We start from the raw sequence: 18718 nt of genomic DNA on the forward strand, positions 1-18718 counted from the left end.
GTTTCAGGCATGGCAGGATCCAGCAACTTAAACATGGTCAGCAGGACCTATTTTCTCTCCACCTCTTGGTCCTGATCTTTTGTGGATTGCTTCAGGGGTCGCAGTGGTTGCAAGCAGCTACAGGTGCACATCCTGCTGGGTTCACTTTCCCTAATTCTTGAAACAAGGGTCCTTCTCCTGACTGTTACTGGCCCAAGTTGAGCGATATGTCCAATCCTTTAACCATTCCTTATGGCCAAGGGCACATAATGAGCTGACTGGCCAGGCCTGGATCACATGACTCTGGATCTGATAGGATCGGTTCCACCCACATTGTATGGATTGAGAGAATCTGGGGCACTGTCACCCAGAGAAGGATGAATATCTGCCCACTATAGACGACACGGTAGAAGAGCACTGGGTAAGGTCTCTGGAGCCTTGGTCCCACTGGATTACTCCCTCTTGCTCCCGAAGGTTGCGTATGACCCATCACGACCTTGGGGAACTCTATGCTGTGTCGATTAACTATCAGGTCATCATGGTATCCTACTAAATCTGACCGTATTCCTTGGAGATTCCTGAGAGGGAATGTGATTAGTGCAGCTCATGTCCCTTTTATAAAGTCTTGGCCAGCCTATGGCATAGCTGTCCCTGTGTCATGGGCTACCACTGGTCTAGTAACCTATGACTGGGGAGGAAAGACACATCTCAGCAGGAAACACAGATGTGACAACAAGCAGGGAAATGGAGCTGTCATGGCAAGAAGTAGAAGGGAAGATTCTGCAGCTCCATGAGAAAAGGCAGGAGGGACTCCCCCAGCCCCGTCTCCCCGACAGGAAAATCAATCCCAGTAGATGACATTTAGAATGACTCACTTAATACTGAGCCCAAATTTTCATAGCAAATCACGGGGGGGAGGGGGAAGAGGGGTTTGATTTAGAACTTTATCTTGAAAAAACGAAACTGAGCTTATCATCATAATAAACGGCAGGTTCCCGTTTCAACTATGCATGAATTCTTATGAAGAACGAAAAATGAATTAAGTACTGAATTTTTTTTTTTTGGTATAATTTTTGTGACAAAATCCTTCACTTCAGGTTTGCTTTTCACAGCATGATAGCAAAGAGGTCATTTAAAAAATATTCAAGGGCCTCACCAATTTTTCCTAAGGCCCACTAGAATCTTTTGATATTTAAATCTTTCTCTTTTGAAGTGCTCACCGTGTCACTTTCCTTGTCATTTTTTTTTTCTTCAACCGTTAACTCTTTTTGCATTGATAGGATATTCAAAATATTGAGTAACCAGCATGATACAGGACCAATGGGCCAGAGCAGTGACCACAACAGTCAGTGTGGCTGACCCTGTGAGGTCCGGCTGAATATTGTCCTAAGGCCTCTTGTTCTCTTAGATTGTCTGTGATTTTTCTGTTCTTTAAGCAGGTTTCAACACCACTTTCACAGCTTCCTGGAATCCTGCGTCTTGGGCAAGACTTTCAATCGACCAGTTGCCATCGGATCACACTGCGAATGCACCAGGGTCAGACCGTGGGTGAAAGACTGATTCTCTCTGACAGGATTTGTTGGTTGTAAGAACCAGGAATCCGTTCTAGGACATGTGATGGGCATTCACAATTCAAGATGTCTTTCAGAAAGACTAAACCACAAGGAAATAGACACAGCAGGAAAGGACTCAAGCTAGGGCACATAATGGAATCAGTAAAAGCTTAAAAACTTAAGTTGTGTAATGAATGAAAAACCTTATATTTTATTTTTTTTAAAGATTTTATTTATTTATTTGACAGACAAGAGATCACAAGTAGGCAGAGGCAGGCATAGAGAGAGGAGGAAGCAGGCTCCCTGCTGAGCAGAGAGCCTGATGCATGGCTCGATCCCAGCACCCTAGGATCATGACCTAAGTCGAAGGCAGAGGCTTTAACCCACTGAGCCACCCAGGTACCCTTAAAAACCTTTTAATGACAAACTTTTGCTTTTCTACATAACTTCATCACATCATAGACTCAGATGATGATTACTCGGTAACAAAACCCCCCAGATTCTGTTTGTGAACTGGCTTGCATGGACTGCCCTTTCTTGCAACTACTAAGTCCTAACAAAGATTTACAAGTGGGGTCTACCAGACGGTTTCCACAGAAATAGCAGAACCACCTGGAAAAAAACATGACGACCACGTATCCGTAGGATATCCTCTGAATTTGTTTCCTAATAAAACATTCAAACATCAGCCCGTATTTCAAACTAGAATCCTAATTTATAAAATTCAGGACAGATCTCTTACTTAGCTGTGGACTTCACGCCCCCAATTCAGACAGGGACGGCGCTGCTAATCATGGAACAGAAAGCGCTGTAAACACACAGGAGTGGAAGGAGCAGACGAACTGAGGACTTTCTCCATTGCGTCTTCTTGCTGAGGCTCTGGCGTTCCGATCCTTAGCCTCAGGAGTCAGGGCTGGGGGTGGGTACAGGCCACTGGGTATTTTCCTGCCCCCAATTTTGAGGAACAACAGCAATTACTTCATGTTCTGCAATGTTAATTAACTTGAATGGGTCAAAGGTTCACCCAGATCAGAAATAGTTCTGAAAATGGACTCATGAATTCTGCAGACTGTGAATTTTCCTTAATTAACATATTAACACACTTCCCTCCCCTGCCTCAAGTCAGAGCTTTTCAATCTTGGCCTAGAAAAGCAGGAGAATCTAGCTGTCACAGGCTTTCCAAAGGGCACAGTGATAAAAAGTTGGTTTTCTGCCACCAGACCCCTGTGGCTATCAATCTTGATTCTGTGACTTACTGACTGCATGCTCTTGGGTAAATCACTCACCCTGTGTTGGCCTCAGTTTTCTCATCTGTAAAATGAGGAAAATAATAGTACCCACCTCATGGGGTTGTGCTGTTGGGTGTTTTGATAAGGTGCTTCTAAGGCATCACAGATGTCCAAAAATTATGAATCTGACCCAGTGTTAGACCATCTTTTTTTCTCCTACCAAGTGTCCATTATTCTTTCCTATTTTAACAGTTCCTTGGGTGCCCTTTGAGCAACCACTCCTCCTCTCTAGAGTGATTCAAGGGATATGGAATAAATTCACTCTGATTCCAAGGATGAGCCTGTGTATTATTTTGCTAATACATTATTTTGCTGCATCAACTGGGTGGCTTGAACAACAGAAATTGTCTCACAGTTCTGAGGTCTGAGGTCAAGGCATCAGCAGGGCTCATTTCTTCTGAGGCCATTTCTCCCTGACTTGCAGATTTCCTTCCTCTCCCTGTGTCCTCACATGGTCTTCCCTCTGTGTGTGTCTATGTCCTAATCTCCTGTTCTTATGAGGACTCCAACCATCCCACCCCTATGACCTCATTTAACCTTAATTATCTCCATAAAGACTCTATCTTGAAATACACTCACATAAGGTCCTTAGGGGTAGGATTTCCACATATGAATTTGGGTGGGGGGGTCCCCAGTTTGGCCCATTACAGCCAGACCTAGATCCAGCCAAAACATTCCCCTCCCCCTAGTCAGAGCAACTGATTCAATCCTAAACACTGTTTTAAACAAGTACAGGGAATTTCTTCATCTGCAAGATGAGCGCTGCAAAGATAATGTGGAATGGAGCTGCAGTCGTCCCCATGTGGAAAAGGTCAATACAGAAGAAAATACAAAAGAGGAATGGAAAGAAAAGACTGAGTCCGGAAATCATCATGTGACCCCTAGATCTTGCTGAGCCTGGCGCTCCCCTTGACAGTGCACTCACAGATTCCATTACAATCCCCTTTGGTGGCTTAAGCCAGTTGGAGTTTCTGTTACTTGCAACCAAAGAAATTTTGACAGGGATAGCACCTACTTAATTATTAAGGAGCTTGTAGATCCCAGGGAATAGAAAGGGAGAGGATCAAGGAACAGAGCTGGAAAGTGGAAGGAATATTTACAGAACAAATTAGGCGGGTAGCCATAACATATAATGCAGGAAGCAGGGTAGATTTAATAACAGATGTGCATTCCCTTAACCTAACCTAACATGAGATGGTTTGACTCTGCACAATAGTGAAGATAAGGAGTTCTTCACTAAGCCATAGACTTCTCAAAGGCAGCAATATTGTTTTGTTCAGATGCAATGTAGCCCTAGTCCCCAGCCTGAAATGGGCACTCAAAAAATATTTCTGGGGCGCCTGGGTGGCTCAGTGGGTTAAGCCACTGCCTTCGGCTCAGGTCATGATCTCAGGGTCCTGGGATCGAGTCCCGCATCAGGATCTCTGCTCCGTGGGGAGCCTGCTTCCTCCTCTCTCTCTCTGCCTACTTGTGATCTCTCTGTGTCAAATGAATAAATAAAATCTTTAAAAAAAAAAATATTTCTGGCTGTGGTATATATACACAATGGAATACTATGCAGCCATCAAAAGAAATGAAATCTTGCCATTTGCGACAACATGGATGGAACTAGAGCGTATCATGCTTAACGAAATAAGTCAATCAGAGAAAGACAACTATCATTTGATCTCCCTGATATGAGGAAGCAGAGATGCAACATGGGGGGTTAAGGGGGTAGGAGAAGAATAAATGAAACAAGATGAGATTGGGAGGGAGTCAAACCATAAGTGACTCTTAATCTCACAAAACAAACTGAGGGTTGCTGGGGGGAGAGGGTTTGGGAGAGGGGGTGGGGTTATGGACACTGGGGAGGGTATGTGCTATGGTGAGTGCTGTGAAGTGTGTAAACCTGGTGATTAACAGTCCTGTACCCCTGGGGATAAAAATACATCATATGTTTTAATTAATTAATTAAATTTTTAAAAAAAACTTCCACAAAATATAAATATAAATATATATATACACACACACACACACACACACACACACACACACACACACACTCTTCTGGAGTTGGATGGGCTTACTAAGCAATCTTTTGCATTTTATGGTTCAATATAGATATCCTTAAAATAACAGATTCGCCGTAGTATTATGTTTGCACTCACTGTTGAAGAGTTACACTGATAACCACATAGCTGCCAAGTATTAATTTTAACAATGTCTAGTTGTTAACTCAAAAAAGTTAAGTTGTGAGTTAAGTTGTGAGTTAAACTTAACTCAAAAGTTAAGTTTTGAGTTGTTAACTCAAAAAAGAAACTTTCAAGTGTGTCCCCTCACCAGTGGTGGACCTATAACTGGCCATTCCTTTACCCAGCAACTGCATTATAATTCTCTGTTGCAAGGGACTGCTCTGCTTGGTACCCATTACAGCCCCTTGTAAAAGGGGTTTAGATGGAAAAAGAGAAGAACGTGTATTTATGCCACTGGATAAACAGCACAGAGTGAGCAGAGTGTGACCTTGCTCGGTGTGGATTATTATGTGGATTATGGCTCCACTGGAGAAGAACCCTGGACTTGGGAGACTCTGAGGTTCTACTAGGCTGCTGGTAACCTGCCTGCCTCCCCTCTGGAGAGAGAGAACTCCTTACCCTGGAAAGGAAGTCCATGTCTCAGGGACATGGGGTCACCTCCAGGTTTACTGCCTCCGAATGTGAGCCAATATCCAACAGGAAGAGAACGTCATCATCCTGGAATGTCTCCAGGGAGAGAGAGGTTCTCTACCTTTGCTTTGCTCTTCAATCTACCCTAAACTAAGACCATACAAGAACCCAAGAAATCTAGGGAGAATGGTCTCCCAACAAACTTATGTTGCGATGACAAATGGAAGGAACCTGGATTCCAGAGTCACCAGATGGAGGAAAGCCTTTGCCAACCTCCATGACCAAGAAATATAATTTTGGGCTGTTCAGCCACTGAGATTTCAGGTCTCATCTAACAGGGTAGCTACCATTAACTATCCTAATAAAAATGACTATAATGTGCACCAGGCAAATCATACTTGCATGAGAAATAAGAAAGCTAGACACCATCGTGAGTTTTGAATGATTAGCAGGGATGAGATTTGGGAGCAGACAGAAGGTTATGAAGAAATCATCACCTTACCAGTGACAGGGTGAAAGGAAACAGAATTTGAGAGACAAGCCACAGCTGTCCAGGGACACATCCCCCAAGCTCAGCCCAACCAAGTATCATCAGTCCCTCCATACTCACTCTCGTTCATGAACGTTACACTGAGCCAAAGCTGTGAATGACTTTCACACAGTTTAGAGATTTTCAGATCATCCTAAGCTCAATTACAGCTAAACCAATAATATACCCCAAACATCATTATTGGAAAATCACCAACCAGGCCCACTAATTGTATTTGCAGCTTCTTCATGATATTAGTGAAGTCATAAGTGCAGCAAGCTCTTCCCAGGGGACAGCCATTCACAAGGCCAATTTCCTTAGGATGAGACTTTCATATCACATCAGTTTGAACTAATGCGTCTCGGGAAATAAACTGTCAGATCAATACCATTTGCAACCAGAAAATATTTGGAGCAAATAGCAGAGTACAGCCTGCAGTTGAGGCTAATGTCGTCCTTACCTGACACTTGGAAGCTTTCATGAGTGAGAACCTTTGGGGCTTTCCAAGGGGTCAATTTGGAGATACTGTGGAGACATAAGGAAGCTTCGTTATAATACTTTGTGACCTTTTCCTAGGAAGTTCACCAGAGCATCACCAATCTGGAAAAAGCAAACAACATTTATTAAGCTCCTTCTATATTCCAGGGCTTGATGCCTTGATCAGTGTATGCAATGATAAGCAACCTTTATAGAAGTCCACAGAGGAGTTCAAATTCTGGATCTAAAGCTTCCTAAGGTGGGGCACCTGGGTGGCTCAGTCAGTTAAGTGTCTGCCTTCAGTTCAGGATGTGATCCCAGGGTCCTGGGATCAAGCCCCGCACCAGGCTCCCTGCTCGGCGGAGAGCCTGCTTCCCCCTCTCCCTCTGCCTGCTGCTCTGCCTACTTGTGATCTCTCTCTCGCTCAGATAAATAAATAAATCTTTAAATAAATAAATAAATAAACAAAACTTTCTAAGGCAAGTTTCTTCACTTGTCTGTGTCTCAGTTTCCAAATCTGTACAATGAAAATAATAATGAATACTTCCCAGGGGAATTTTGGTAACTGAAGAGAATGGATTATGCCTATTTTAGTGTACATCACACAGTTGGTGCTCAATAAATAATAGTTATTGCTACAACTGTAGGTACCCCTTTGTAATTGAAGTTAAATTAATATTTCCTCCTCAACTAGGCTGTTTAAGAGAAATAAGTCTACAGGCCAATCTGGATTGACCCACATAATCTTTCCACGGAATCAGAAAAGGCATGACATTCTATTTTTGAAGTAACAGAAAGAAATTTTCAGCCTCTCTTCTTTAGTTTTTCCTATATTTTCAGGAAAAGCCCTTGATGTAACCTAGCATTCTAGTAGTTATCAGATAAAAACTGAAAAGCCAGTAAAGAAATATAAAAAGCATAGGGGCGCCTGGGTGGCTCAGTGGGTTAAGCATCTGCCTTCGGCTCAGGTCGTGATCTCGGGGTCCTGAGATCGAGCCCCTCATCGGGCTCTCTGCTCAGCGGGGAGTCTGCTTCCTTTCCTCTCTCTCTGCCTATTTGTGATCTCTGTCTGTCAAATAAATAAATAAAATCTTAAAAAAAAAAGAGAAATAGAAAAAACATGGAAGGCTGAGAAGTATTTAACAATCTAGAGCTGGGCTTCCTTTTGAACCAGTGAGGCCTGGGACTGAATTCTAGATTGGGCACTTAGTGAAGGTGTGACTTTAGAAAAATAACGGGATTTCTCTGAGCCTCGGTTTACTCTACCCAAAAGAGCAAACACTGCCTGCCTCGAGGGGGTAAGGTCAAAACTAAAGAAGATGGGGGGCGCCTGGGTGGTTCAGCCGGTTAAGCACTGCCTTCAGCTCAGGTCATGATCCCAAGGTCCCGGGACTGAATCCTGTATCGGGCTCCCTGCTCAGTGGGGAGCCTGTTTCTCCCTCTACCTCTGCCTGCCGTTCCCCCTGCCTGTGCACTCACTCTCTCTCTCTCTCTCTGACAAATAAATAAATAAAATCTTCTTTAAAAAAAATCTGAGTAAGATGATAAATAGCAAAACTGTAACGAATGTTAGTTCTCCCCACCTCGTTCTCATCTCCAATCATTACAGGCCTGAAATTAATTCAGTAACTGTGTGCTGGGCACAGTGGTGGACACTGGTGATATTGTGTAAATGAGACTGACAAGGTCACTGTCTTCATGGCGCACACCACATTCTGGAGGGGAAAAGATAAACTACTCAGCCAATTTCACAAATTAGTGGAAAATTACATTTGTGGAAAGAGCTAGAAAGAAATGATGTAGGGCGTTAATGAGAGCTCGCTAAGATCGCCTGGCTGAGGCCTTCAGAAAGGCCTCTCCCTGAAGAAGATCCATCTTTCTTACCCACTCTAGGTGGAAGCGTCGTGCCTGATGGGGAGAGGACAGGAAGTGGCACCGAGAGAGAGTGAGCCAGGGCCCAGATCATGCTGAGCTGTAGAGGGTGAACTTTGGGGCCACCATGAGGCACAACCACGGGAGCCATCAATTACAATGAACACACAGCCCGTGGGGCAGGACCAGCAGCCCTAGGAGGCGACACGCAGAAAAAAGAAACTGCAAGGGACCAGAAGCATAAACAAAATGCAAAAGTGCACCAGCAAAAGCATTCAGAAGAAGAAACAAATCACAGAACGTCCAAGTCCAACTGTGACGGAGTCATTGTGGCAGGCCAGCGCTCCCACCACGTGTAACTAGAGAAGCCGGATGGGGCACAAACACACACAGATTGTATTTGAAAGCCCCAGGGTGCCTCCAGGCTTTGCCATACAAAAATCCTAGAAAGAAGGGAAATTCAGTGAGATGAGCCTGACATTGTGCCCATCACTTCTTCCCTTGGGACACTGATGACTCTTCAGCACCATTGGATGAGAAGCTTAGAGGCAGAGCAGAGGGCAGCAGCTAAGTGGGACAGAAGCCAGGGCACCTGGCTGGCTCTCTCGGCTACGCATCCGACTCTTGATTTCAGCTCAGATCATGCTCTCACAGCTGTGAGATTCAGCCCTGCAGTGGGCTCCGTGCGGGGCACGGAGTCTGCTTAATGCTGGGCACGGAGTCTGCTTAAGATTCTCCCTCTCCCTCTGCCTCTGCCCCCCAACCCCACCCCAGCTCATGCATACTCACTCTGTCTCTCTAAAAAAAAAAAAAAATTTAAAAAGAAAAGGCAGAGAAGCCATCAGAGTGGTTAGGAAGTTTCATGAGGGCAGGAGACAAAAGTTAATATTTGGGGATGTCAAAACAGGTAGGAGTCAAAGGTCCAAACTAGTCATCCCAAACTAGTCATCCCAAGGAAAGAAGGTAATGAGAAGTGATCCAAAAACTGTACCTATTCCCCCCACCAACCCCGTTTGTGCTGTATGAGGCAAGAAGTTTAGGATCAAAGGAACTGTATGAGAGCTGACCTCTCCACGGCAAAAAGGCAATGCAAGGAGGTAATGTCCAACTTAGAGTTCTACGCATACTGAAATTAACCTTCAAAGATGAAAGTAAAATATTTTCAAACCAATTAAAACTGAGAGAATTTGGGACGCCTGGGTGGCCCGGTTGGTTAGGCCACCGCCTTGGCTCAGGTCATGGTCCCAGGGTCCTGGGATCGAGTCCCGCATTGGGCTCCTTGCTCGGCAGGGAGCCTGCTTCTCTCTCCACCTCTGCCTGCCACTCTGCCTGCTTGTGCTCTCTCTCTCTCTCTCTCTCTCTCTCTGACAAATTAAAAAAAAAAAAAATCAATAAAATCTTAAAAAAAAAAAAAGAGAATTTGTCACCAGCAGATCTAACTAAAATAAATACCAAAGGCGGTTCTATAGGCAAAAGGAAAACAATCCTAGACAGAAATGCAGGAAAGATTGAAGAGCACCAGGAAAAAAATAAATGTATGAGTAAATCTAAATGAATATTGAAAACATTAGCCACAATTTCCTATGGGGTTTTAAACACATGTACATTTAAGTGAATACAATTAAAAACACAAAGGCATAAGGAAGATAAATTAGACTGTAATAGGCCCCAGAACTGTCTGGAAAGTGGTGAAAATACTGATTTATACTAGACTCCAATAAACAAAGGAGGAATGCCTTAATTTCCAGGGTAACTACTAAAAGAAGGCACAAGTAACAAGTTAATAAAAGAAAAACTGGTTTACTTTAAAAGTTTTGTTGATGGGTCTAAATTAAGGCAGGAAAGGAGGAAGGAGGGAAGTAGAACAAAGAAGAATAATATTGTGGATATAAAACTGAACGTATCAGTACTTATATCACATGGAAGCAGACCAAATACTCAAATGAACATACCCAGTTTATCAGACTGTATCAGAAAGAAACAGTTATATACTCCTAGGAGATATACCCTAAACGTAAGAACACAAAAAGGTTGAAAGTAAAAGGAAGGAAAAGAAATAATAAAACACTAACCAAAAGAAAGGCAATACAGTGATATTAGTATCACACCAAGTAAATTTGAAGGCAAGACACGTAACTAGATATAAAGAGGAAAATTCTAATAAAAAGGTTAATCCACCAGGAAGATACAATAATTTTATATGCATAGGCACGTCGTAATATCATACTTTCAAAATATACAGATCAAAAATCGAAAAAGAAAAGCAGACAAATCCGTAAGAGTAGTGGAATGTTTTAACAACCTCTCTCAGGAGCTAATAAAACAAGGAGACAAAAAAGTGGTAGGAGTATAAAGATCTAAGCAACATGATTAATGAATTTGACTTGTCTGACATTGGGCTCTTTAGCAAGAGATTGGACATAGCTTAAAAAAAAAAAAAAAGATTAATGAAACCAGGGATAAGTCAGTGGAAAACATCCACTGCACCCAATGATAACAGAATACACATCCTTTCAAGTGCACAGGAACACTGACCCAATGATTGGAACACTGGGTCATATAACAAATGTAAACAAATTGCAAAGATGAATATTATCCTGGATATATGTTCTTTAACTACAGGGCAATTATGGCAGGAATCAATCATGATAACTTAAAAAAATTCTTAAAACCTGCTTGGAGGGGCGCCTGGGTGGCTCAGTGGGTTAAAGCCTCTGCCTTTGGCTCAGGTCATGATCTTAGGGTCCTAGGATCGATCCCTGCATGGGGTTCTCTGCTCAGCGGGGAGCCTGCTTCCCCCTCTCTCTCTGCCTGCTTGTGATCTCTGTCTGTCAAATAAATAAATAAAATCTTTAAGAAAAAAAAAAAACCTGTTTGGAAAATGGCGGGGGTGGGGGTGAATCACAGGGGTGCCTGGGTGCTCAGTAGGTGAAGCACCTGACTCGATTTCAGCTCAGGTCATGATCTCAGGGTTGTGAGATCAAACCCCAAGTTGGGCTCCATGCTCAGTGGGGAGTCTGCTTGAGGTTCTCCCTCTCCCTCAGCCCCTCCCCCCTGCTCGTGCTCTTTCTTTTTCTCTCTAAAAAATAAACAAATAAATCTTTTTTAAAAATTACACCAAAAAGGGGTGCCTGAGTGGCTCAGTGGGTTGAGCATCTGCTTTCGGCTTGGGTCGTGATATCGAAGTCCTGGGATGGAGCCCCTCATCAGGCTCTCTGCTCAGCGGGGAGCCTGCTTCCTCCTCTCTGCCTGCCTCTCTGCCTACTTGTGATCTCTCTCTCTCTCTCTTAAATAAATAAATAAAATCTTTAAAAAAAATTACATCAAAAAAAGAAAAAAATCACAAAGGAAATTAGGAATATTTTTAACTGAATGATAATACAAATAAGACAGGAGAAATATGGTAAGTAGTTAACACTCTTATTAAACAAAAACTTACAGCTTTAAATGGATATACCAGAAAATAAATGAGGATAGAAATCAATAATATCCATCTCAAGAAGTTAATAAAAGAACAACAAATCACACTCAAACTAGAAGAAAGTATGATAAAAACAAAAAATCAATTAAATAAAAAGAAAACTTAACAATAGAGAAAAATAGAGAAAAAACAAAACTCAAAACCAGTTCTCCAAAAAGGCTAATAAAAATTGGTAAGTGCCACATAAGATCCTATGGGCATGGAAAAGATAATATTATCTTTAAGTATTAATGATACAATAACAACACTATGCCAAAAGAATTTGACAATTTATTTTTTTAATATATTTTTTCATTTTATAAAGAGAGAGAGCATACAAGTGGGTGGGAGGGACAGAGGGAGTGGGAGAGTGAGAATCACAAGCAGACTCCCCACTGAGTGGTGTGACGCTCGAAGCAGGGTTCAATCCCAGGACCCTGAGATCATGACCTCAGCAGAATTCAAGAGTCAGCTGCTTCCCCAACTAAACTACCGAAGTGGCCCAGAATTTGACTATTTATTTACTTACTTATTTATGTGTATTTATATGAGAGAGAGAGAGCACAAGCAGGGTGAAGGACCGAGGGAGAAGCAGACTCCCTGCTGAGCAGGGAGCCTGACGTGTGACTCCTGGGATCATGACCTGAGCCAAAGGCAGACACTTAATTGAGTGAACCACCCAGGCGCCCAGAATTTGACAATTTAGATGAGACCATATAATCTAGAGGAACACACCTTACCAAACTGACACAAGGAGAAATAAAACATCTGAGTACTTCCATATCTATTAAAGAAATTGAATATATAATTAATATGCCCACGAAGAAATCTCCAGGCACAGAGATCTTCACTTGTGCATTCTTCCAAGCAAAAAAAGATATAATACTGACCTCAAAAAACCTCTACTAGGAAATATAAAAAGATGAAACATTTCTCAATTCATTTTTTGAGGTCAGCATGACCTTGATACAAACACTCAGATACCAAAACTTGACAAGTAAATTACAAGAAAAGAAAATTACAGTCCACTCTTTCATAGACCCAGATACAAAACTCCCAAACAAAATATTATGAAATCAAACACCGTACTTCCATAAAAAGGACACTATATCATGACCAACTTTGGTTTATTCCAATAGTGCAAAGTTTGTTTTGTGTCTGAAAAGAAATCACTAAAATTCTCCATATTAATCAAACAAAAACCAAAAAAAAAAAAAAAAAAAAAAAAAAGGATTCATTTCAATAGATGAGGAAAAGCATTTGAAAAGAGCCAAATACTCATTCATGGTTAATCTTAGCACACTGAGACAGTTTTGATAAAGGGTAGCTACAAAATAACTGGAACCCTCATACATAATGGTGACATATTGAACATTTCCTCTCTTGGGCTGCGGATGAATTAAGGATGCCCATTACCATCACTTCTACCCACCACATCAGAAGTCCTGCAGACCAGCTGTTCAGCCCATACCCTTCTCCTCCTCCTCCCACTTCCCTCCACCCGGGAAGATCTTACTGGGTGACCACTCCTATGGGTCATTTGTAGCCCACACCTTCCCGTTCTCCATCACAAGTGCACTGGACGTTTCTGTGGCAGCCACACCTCCAAAGAGGTCTGAATCTCAGCCTTGGCAGTGGGGAGAGAATCCTTCTAAGTTTACAAGTATCTTCACTTACTCACTGCCTTCTCCAGTTGCTCCACTGTACCCTCAGAGTCATGTTTTACTCTTTGAAATAGCTACCTGCCGTTTTACTAGTTGTTCTAGCTAACATATTTTCATGTGAAATTTTCCCTGTTCAAATTACTGGTCTAGTTTCTGTCTCTTCACTGAACCCTGACTGATACGAGACCTAAATAAATGCAGGAATAAATAATGTTCACGGATTGGAAAACTCAATATTGTAAAGTCATTCTCCTTAAATTAAGCTACAGACTTAACAAAACCCCAATCAAAATCCCAACAGGTTTCTTTTTTGTTGGAATTGATATGCTAATTCTATAATTTATATGGAAATAACATGGGCCAAGGATATCCACGACAATCTTGATGATGTCAAGATTGCAAGAGTCACACTTCCAGATGTTAAGAATTATGATGAGGTGCCTGCCTGGTCAGCTCAATCGGAAGAGAATGTAACTCTCAATCTCCAGGTTGTGTGTTCAAGCCCCGTGTTGGGTGTAGAGATTAATAAAATAAATAAAAACTTTAAAGAAAGAATTATGATAAAGCTACAGTATTAAGGTGGGGGTAGTAATGGGGCAAAGTGAGACAAATGGATCACTGGAAGAGAATAGAGTCCAGAAATAGACCTACTTGACTACTATTACTTATTAGTATTTATTATTATTATTAATTACTATTATTTATTACTTATCATTACCATTACTATTATTGATTACTATTATTGATTACTATTATTGATTAGTTTATTATATATAATATATATTATTATATATGGTTTATTATTATAGTTTATTAGTTGTTACTTGATTTATGACACACACTACTAGAGTGCAGTGGGAAAGACATTACTTTTGAAACTGGGACTCAGTCAAAGGAAATCCATGTTGGGGGAAAAAAAAGAATCTTGCTTCACACTATATACAAAAATAAATTCCAGGTGGATGGTAGACTTAAATGCAGAGATACGACAAAAAAACTTCTAAACTACAAACTTAGGATAGGCAAAGATTTTTTTTCTACTGGGCCTAGAAAATACTTTCCAATTTACATGATTCATAAATTAGGGTGCCTGGGTGGCTTAATTAAGTGACTGCCTTCAGCTCAGGTCATGATCCTGGAGTCCTGGGATTGAGTCCCATCTGGCTCCCTGCTCAGCAGGGAGTCTGCTTCTCCCTCTGACCTTCCCCCCTCTCATGCTCGCTTTCTCTCAAATAAATAAATTAAATCTTTATATTTTTAGATTTATTTATTTATTTGACAGAGAGACAGATCACAAGCAGGCAGAGGCAGGCAGAGAGAAAGAGGAGGAAGCAGGCTCCCTGCTGAGCAGAGAGTCTGATGCAGGGCTCAACCCCAGGACCCTGGGATCATGACCTGAGCCAAAGGCAGAGGCTTACTTAACCCACTGAGCCACCCAGGCGCCCCAATAAATAAAATCTTTTAAAAATATAAATAAATAGGACATCTGGGTGGCTCAGTTGGTTTGGCGACTGCCTTCAGCTCAGGTCATGATCCTGGAGTCCTGGGACCGAGTCCTGCATCGGGCTCCTTGCTCGGCAAGGAGTCTGCTTCTCCGCTCTGATCTCTCTCCTCTCATGCTCTCTCTCTCTCAAATAATAAAAAAACAAATAAAAAAATAAAATCTTTAAAATATACATAATAAATAAATAATTCATAAATTAGACTTGGGGAGCCTGGGTGGCTCAGTCAATTAAGGGTCCAACTCTTGAGTTTGGCTCAGGTCATGATCTCAGTGTCCTGGATCGAGCCCCACGTTTGGTTCCATGCTCAGTGTAAAGTTTGCTTGTCCCTCTGCCCCTTCCCCTCCTCTCTCTCTCTTTCTAATAAATAAATAATAATAAAAATCTTTAAAAAAAATAAATAAATTTCATTAAAATCAAGAGCTTCTGTTCATTAAACTCATCAGTAAGATACTGAGGATCCACTGAACTGTTTTCCACAGTGGCTGCATCATATTACATTCTCACCAGGAGTGTACAGCGGTTCCAAAGTCTCCACATCCTCTCCAGCACTTGTTTTTTTTCCTTTCATTTTTGTTTCTTTTTTATTATGGTCATCCAAGTGGATGTGAAGGGGTATCTCCTTGTGGTTTTGATTCACATTTCCCTAATGACTCACAAAAGAATGAGTACGGATCCATGCTAGGACTTAAACCTAAAAAACAGTATATGAAGTGAAAGAAGCCAGACACAGTAGGCCACATATTATATGACTGTATTTATAGGAAAGTGTCCAGAATAGATGAATACACACGCACGTGTGCGCATGCACACACACACTCTCACACACACACACACACAGAGGAAGTAGATTAGTGATTGCCAGGGCCTGGGGGAGAAAAGAATGGGGAGTGACTACTTCATTAGTTTCTTCTTGGAGTAATGAAAAAGTTCTGGAACCAGACAGTGCGGATGGGCTTATGCAACACTGTAAATGTAGTATGTGAAGCCACTGAATTGTACATGCTGAAATGGTAAAAATAATAAATTGCACGTGTTTGTATTTTACTACAATTAAAAACAAAACAAACAAAAACCCAAACACCTCAGAAGAGGTGAAAGGGCAAAGCACAGAGTGCAGGAAGATATCTGCATAAACGTAACATACAAAAGCTAACAGCCAGAATATACACAGTCAAATATGCAAATCAACAGGAAAGAGACAGACATGCCCATTTTTAAAATGGGCGAAGACTTGAACAGGTACTTGAACAGGAGGAAGACAAACCATAAGAGACTCTTAATCTCAGGAAACAAACTGAGGGTTGCTGGGGGGTGGGGGTAGGGATAGGGTGGTTGGGTGATGGACATTGGGGAGCGTATGTGCTATAGTGAGTGCTGTGAAGTGTGTAGGCCTGATGATTCACAGATCTGGACCCCTGAAGCAAATAATACATTATATGTTAATTAAAAAAAAAAAAAAAAAAAAGCTTTGTTTTGGGTGGCTGCAAGCCAAGTAGATCCCTACACTATCTATCTAAACTTTAAAAGTTTATGTAGAGGCCTCCACTATAAGATTCAGTGGCGGATTTTGTCTACATAGGCTCAGCAACACCTTACTCTTCAAGGCTGTGTCCTAGAAAACGGCTCTCCCTGTGGAAATGGTGGGCGGGACCTACATTCCAAAGATGGCGGAAGAGTAAGGAGCCTCCCAGAGCGGGGACCTAGTTTCAGGTCAGCTGTCTCATCCTTCAACAGTTAGGATGGCTCAGGATGGGACACAAATGAGTATTTTGGGTTTATGGAAGAATTCCTTACCTGACTGTGCCAGTGGTAGTTACCCAAATTTATACGTGTTAATATTCACAGAATTGTACACCCCTCCCCCAAGACAGTTCCTTGTATGATAATTTTGTTAATGAAAAGTACAGGCTTTGCAGCCAGGATTCCTGGATTTGAATAACATACTAGCTGTTTATCCTGATAGGTCATTTAATCTTCCCATTTCCCAATTTCCCCATAATACTGGAGGTCATGATAACCACCACCCCCCATTGGGTTGTTGTGAATATTAAATATGCTAAAACATATAAGCCTTTAGAACACCTGGTATGTAATAAGTGCTCAACAAATATTAGTGATCATTATTAGTACACATATATATCATGTGAAGTTTTTGTTATAAAGTGTGTAATTTTTTTAAAAGTATTCCTTTTCAGGGGCACCTGGGTGGCTCAGTGGGTTAAGGCCTCTGCCTTTGGCTCAGGTCATGATCCCAGGGTCCTGGGATCGAGTCCTGCATCAGGCTCCCTGCTTGGCGGGGAGCCTGCTTTCCCCTTCTCTCTCTCTGCCTGCCTCTCTGCCTACTTGTGATCTCTGTCAAATAAATAAATAAAATCTTTTTAAAAAAAACTCACTTTTCAGTTAACCCAAATGTTCATTAACTGATGAGTGGATAAACAAATGTGGTATATCCACACAACGGAATAGTATTCAGAAATAAAAAGGGGGTGCTTGGGTGGCTCAGTCGGTTAAGCCTCCAACTCTAGATTTTGGCTCAGGTCATGATCTTGGGGTCCTGAGATTGAGCCCCATGCCAGGCTCTGTGCTGAGCATGGAGGCTCCGTAAGATTCTCTCCTTCTTCCTATATGCCCCTCCCCACCTCCACACAGGTGCTCTCTAAAAGAAAGAAAGGGAAAAAAAAAAAAAAAAACTGACCCATGCTACAACATTATGCATGTTGAAGGTGAAGGTGAAGAAACCAGACACAAAAGTCACATATTGCATATTTCCACCTATATGAAGTGTCCAGAACAGGCAAATCCATAGAGACCGAAGTCAACTTTCTTGCAAGGGAATGGAGAGACTGGAATTGGGATTTTCTGCTAATAGGTATGGAATTTCCTTTTTGGAGTGAAAGAAATGTTCTAGAATTTCAAATGGTAATGGTTGCATAATTCTAACATGCTAAAAAACCACTGAATTGTATACTTTAAAAGGGCGCTCAATTAGGGGCGCCTGGCTGACTCAGTCAGTTAGCTCATGGTTTCAGCTCAGGTCATGATCTCATGGGTCATGAGATCAAGCCCCACATTGGGCTCAGTGCTAAGTGCAGTGTTGCTTAGGATTCTCTGCCTCTCCCCTCGCTCTATCCCTCCTGCACCACCCCCTTTCTCTAATAAGTAAATGAGTAATCTTTTTTTAAAAGGGTGCTCAATAAAGTTATTTTAAAAATACTAATACTTAAATACAAGCTCACTGTTCAGTCAACTGTGTCTACTTGCTGGTTACCTTGTACTGTCTGTATAACCTTTACATATAGTTTGGCTATTTTGCTTCTTAGTAAATTACATCTGTGTATTTTTCTATAATAAGTCAAGTTGCAAATGACCACAGAGACTTTTTTTTTAAAAAAAAGATCATCTTGATTTTAAAAGATTTATTTCTAAGTGCTATGGATGTGAAATGATGTTTTAAACAACTGAAAATAGTTTTAAATAGTATTAACCAAAAAGAGGTGTGATAAAACCATTTAATGGTTGTTAATCTGAATAAATAGGTTTTAAATCATAAAGTGGCACTTAATTGACCTGCAATAACTGGCTTGTTAAATCTAAATTAAATCATTATCTGAAGCACTTTAAAAAAAAGTAGAGTTCTTAAAGATTTGCAGAAAAAAATCAGTTAAGTGTGAAAAATAGCAATGCTCGTCGTATACTGAATGAACCAATTGTTGAAGAAGCCTCTAGGTCTTTTAAGTAGGGCTCCAAC

General features: G+C 41.5%; 1 protein-coding gene across 7 annotated transcripts in view; it reads right to left on the bottom strand.

Annotated features, from left to right (window-relative positions):
* Positions 1-18718, bottom strand: part of SUDS3 (SDS3 homolog, SIN3A corepressor complex component) — a 205847-nt gene that overhangs the window by 48961 nt on the left and 138168 nt on the right. For 4 of the 7 annotated variants that reach the window (XM_032309232.1, XM_032309230.1, XM_032309227.1 and 1 more), the window contains exon 13: positions 6453-6517. The exons of 1 other annotated variant lie outside the window; for it this stretch is intronic. In XM_032309232.1, coding sequence (XP_032165123.1) covers positions 6453-6517 — 65 coding nt within the window. Of the gene's footprint in view, positions 1-2333; positions 2519-6452; positions 6518-6558; positions 6593-18718 lie in introns of those variants that run through there. 2 more of the 7 variants (XM_032309226.1, XM_032309233.1) reach the window with 2 other exon arrangements.

This window comes from Mustela erminea, chromosome 13 (genome assembly GCF_009829155.1).
Source record: "Mustela erminea isolate mMusErm1 chromosome 13, mMusErm1.Pri, whole genome shotgun sequence".
NCBI lineage: Eukaryota > Metazoa > Chordata > Mammalia > Carnivora > Mustelidae > Mustela > Mustela erminea.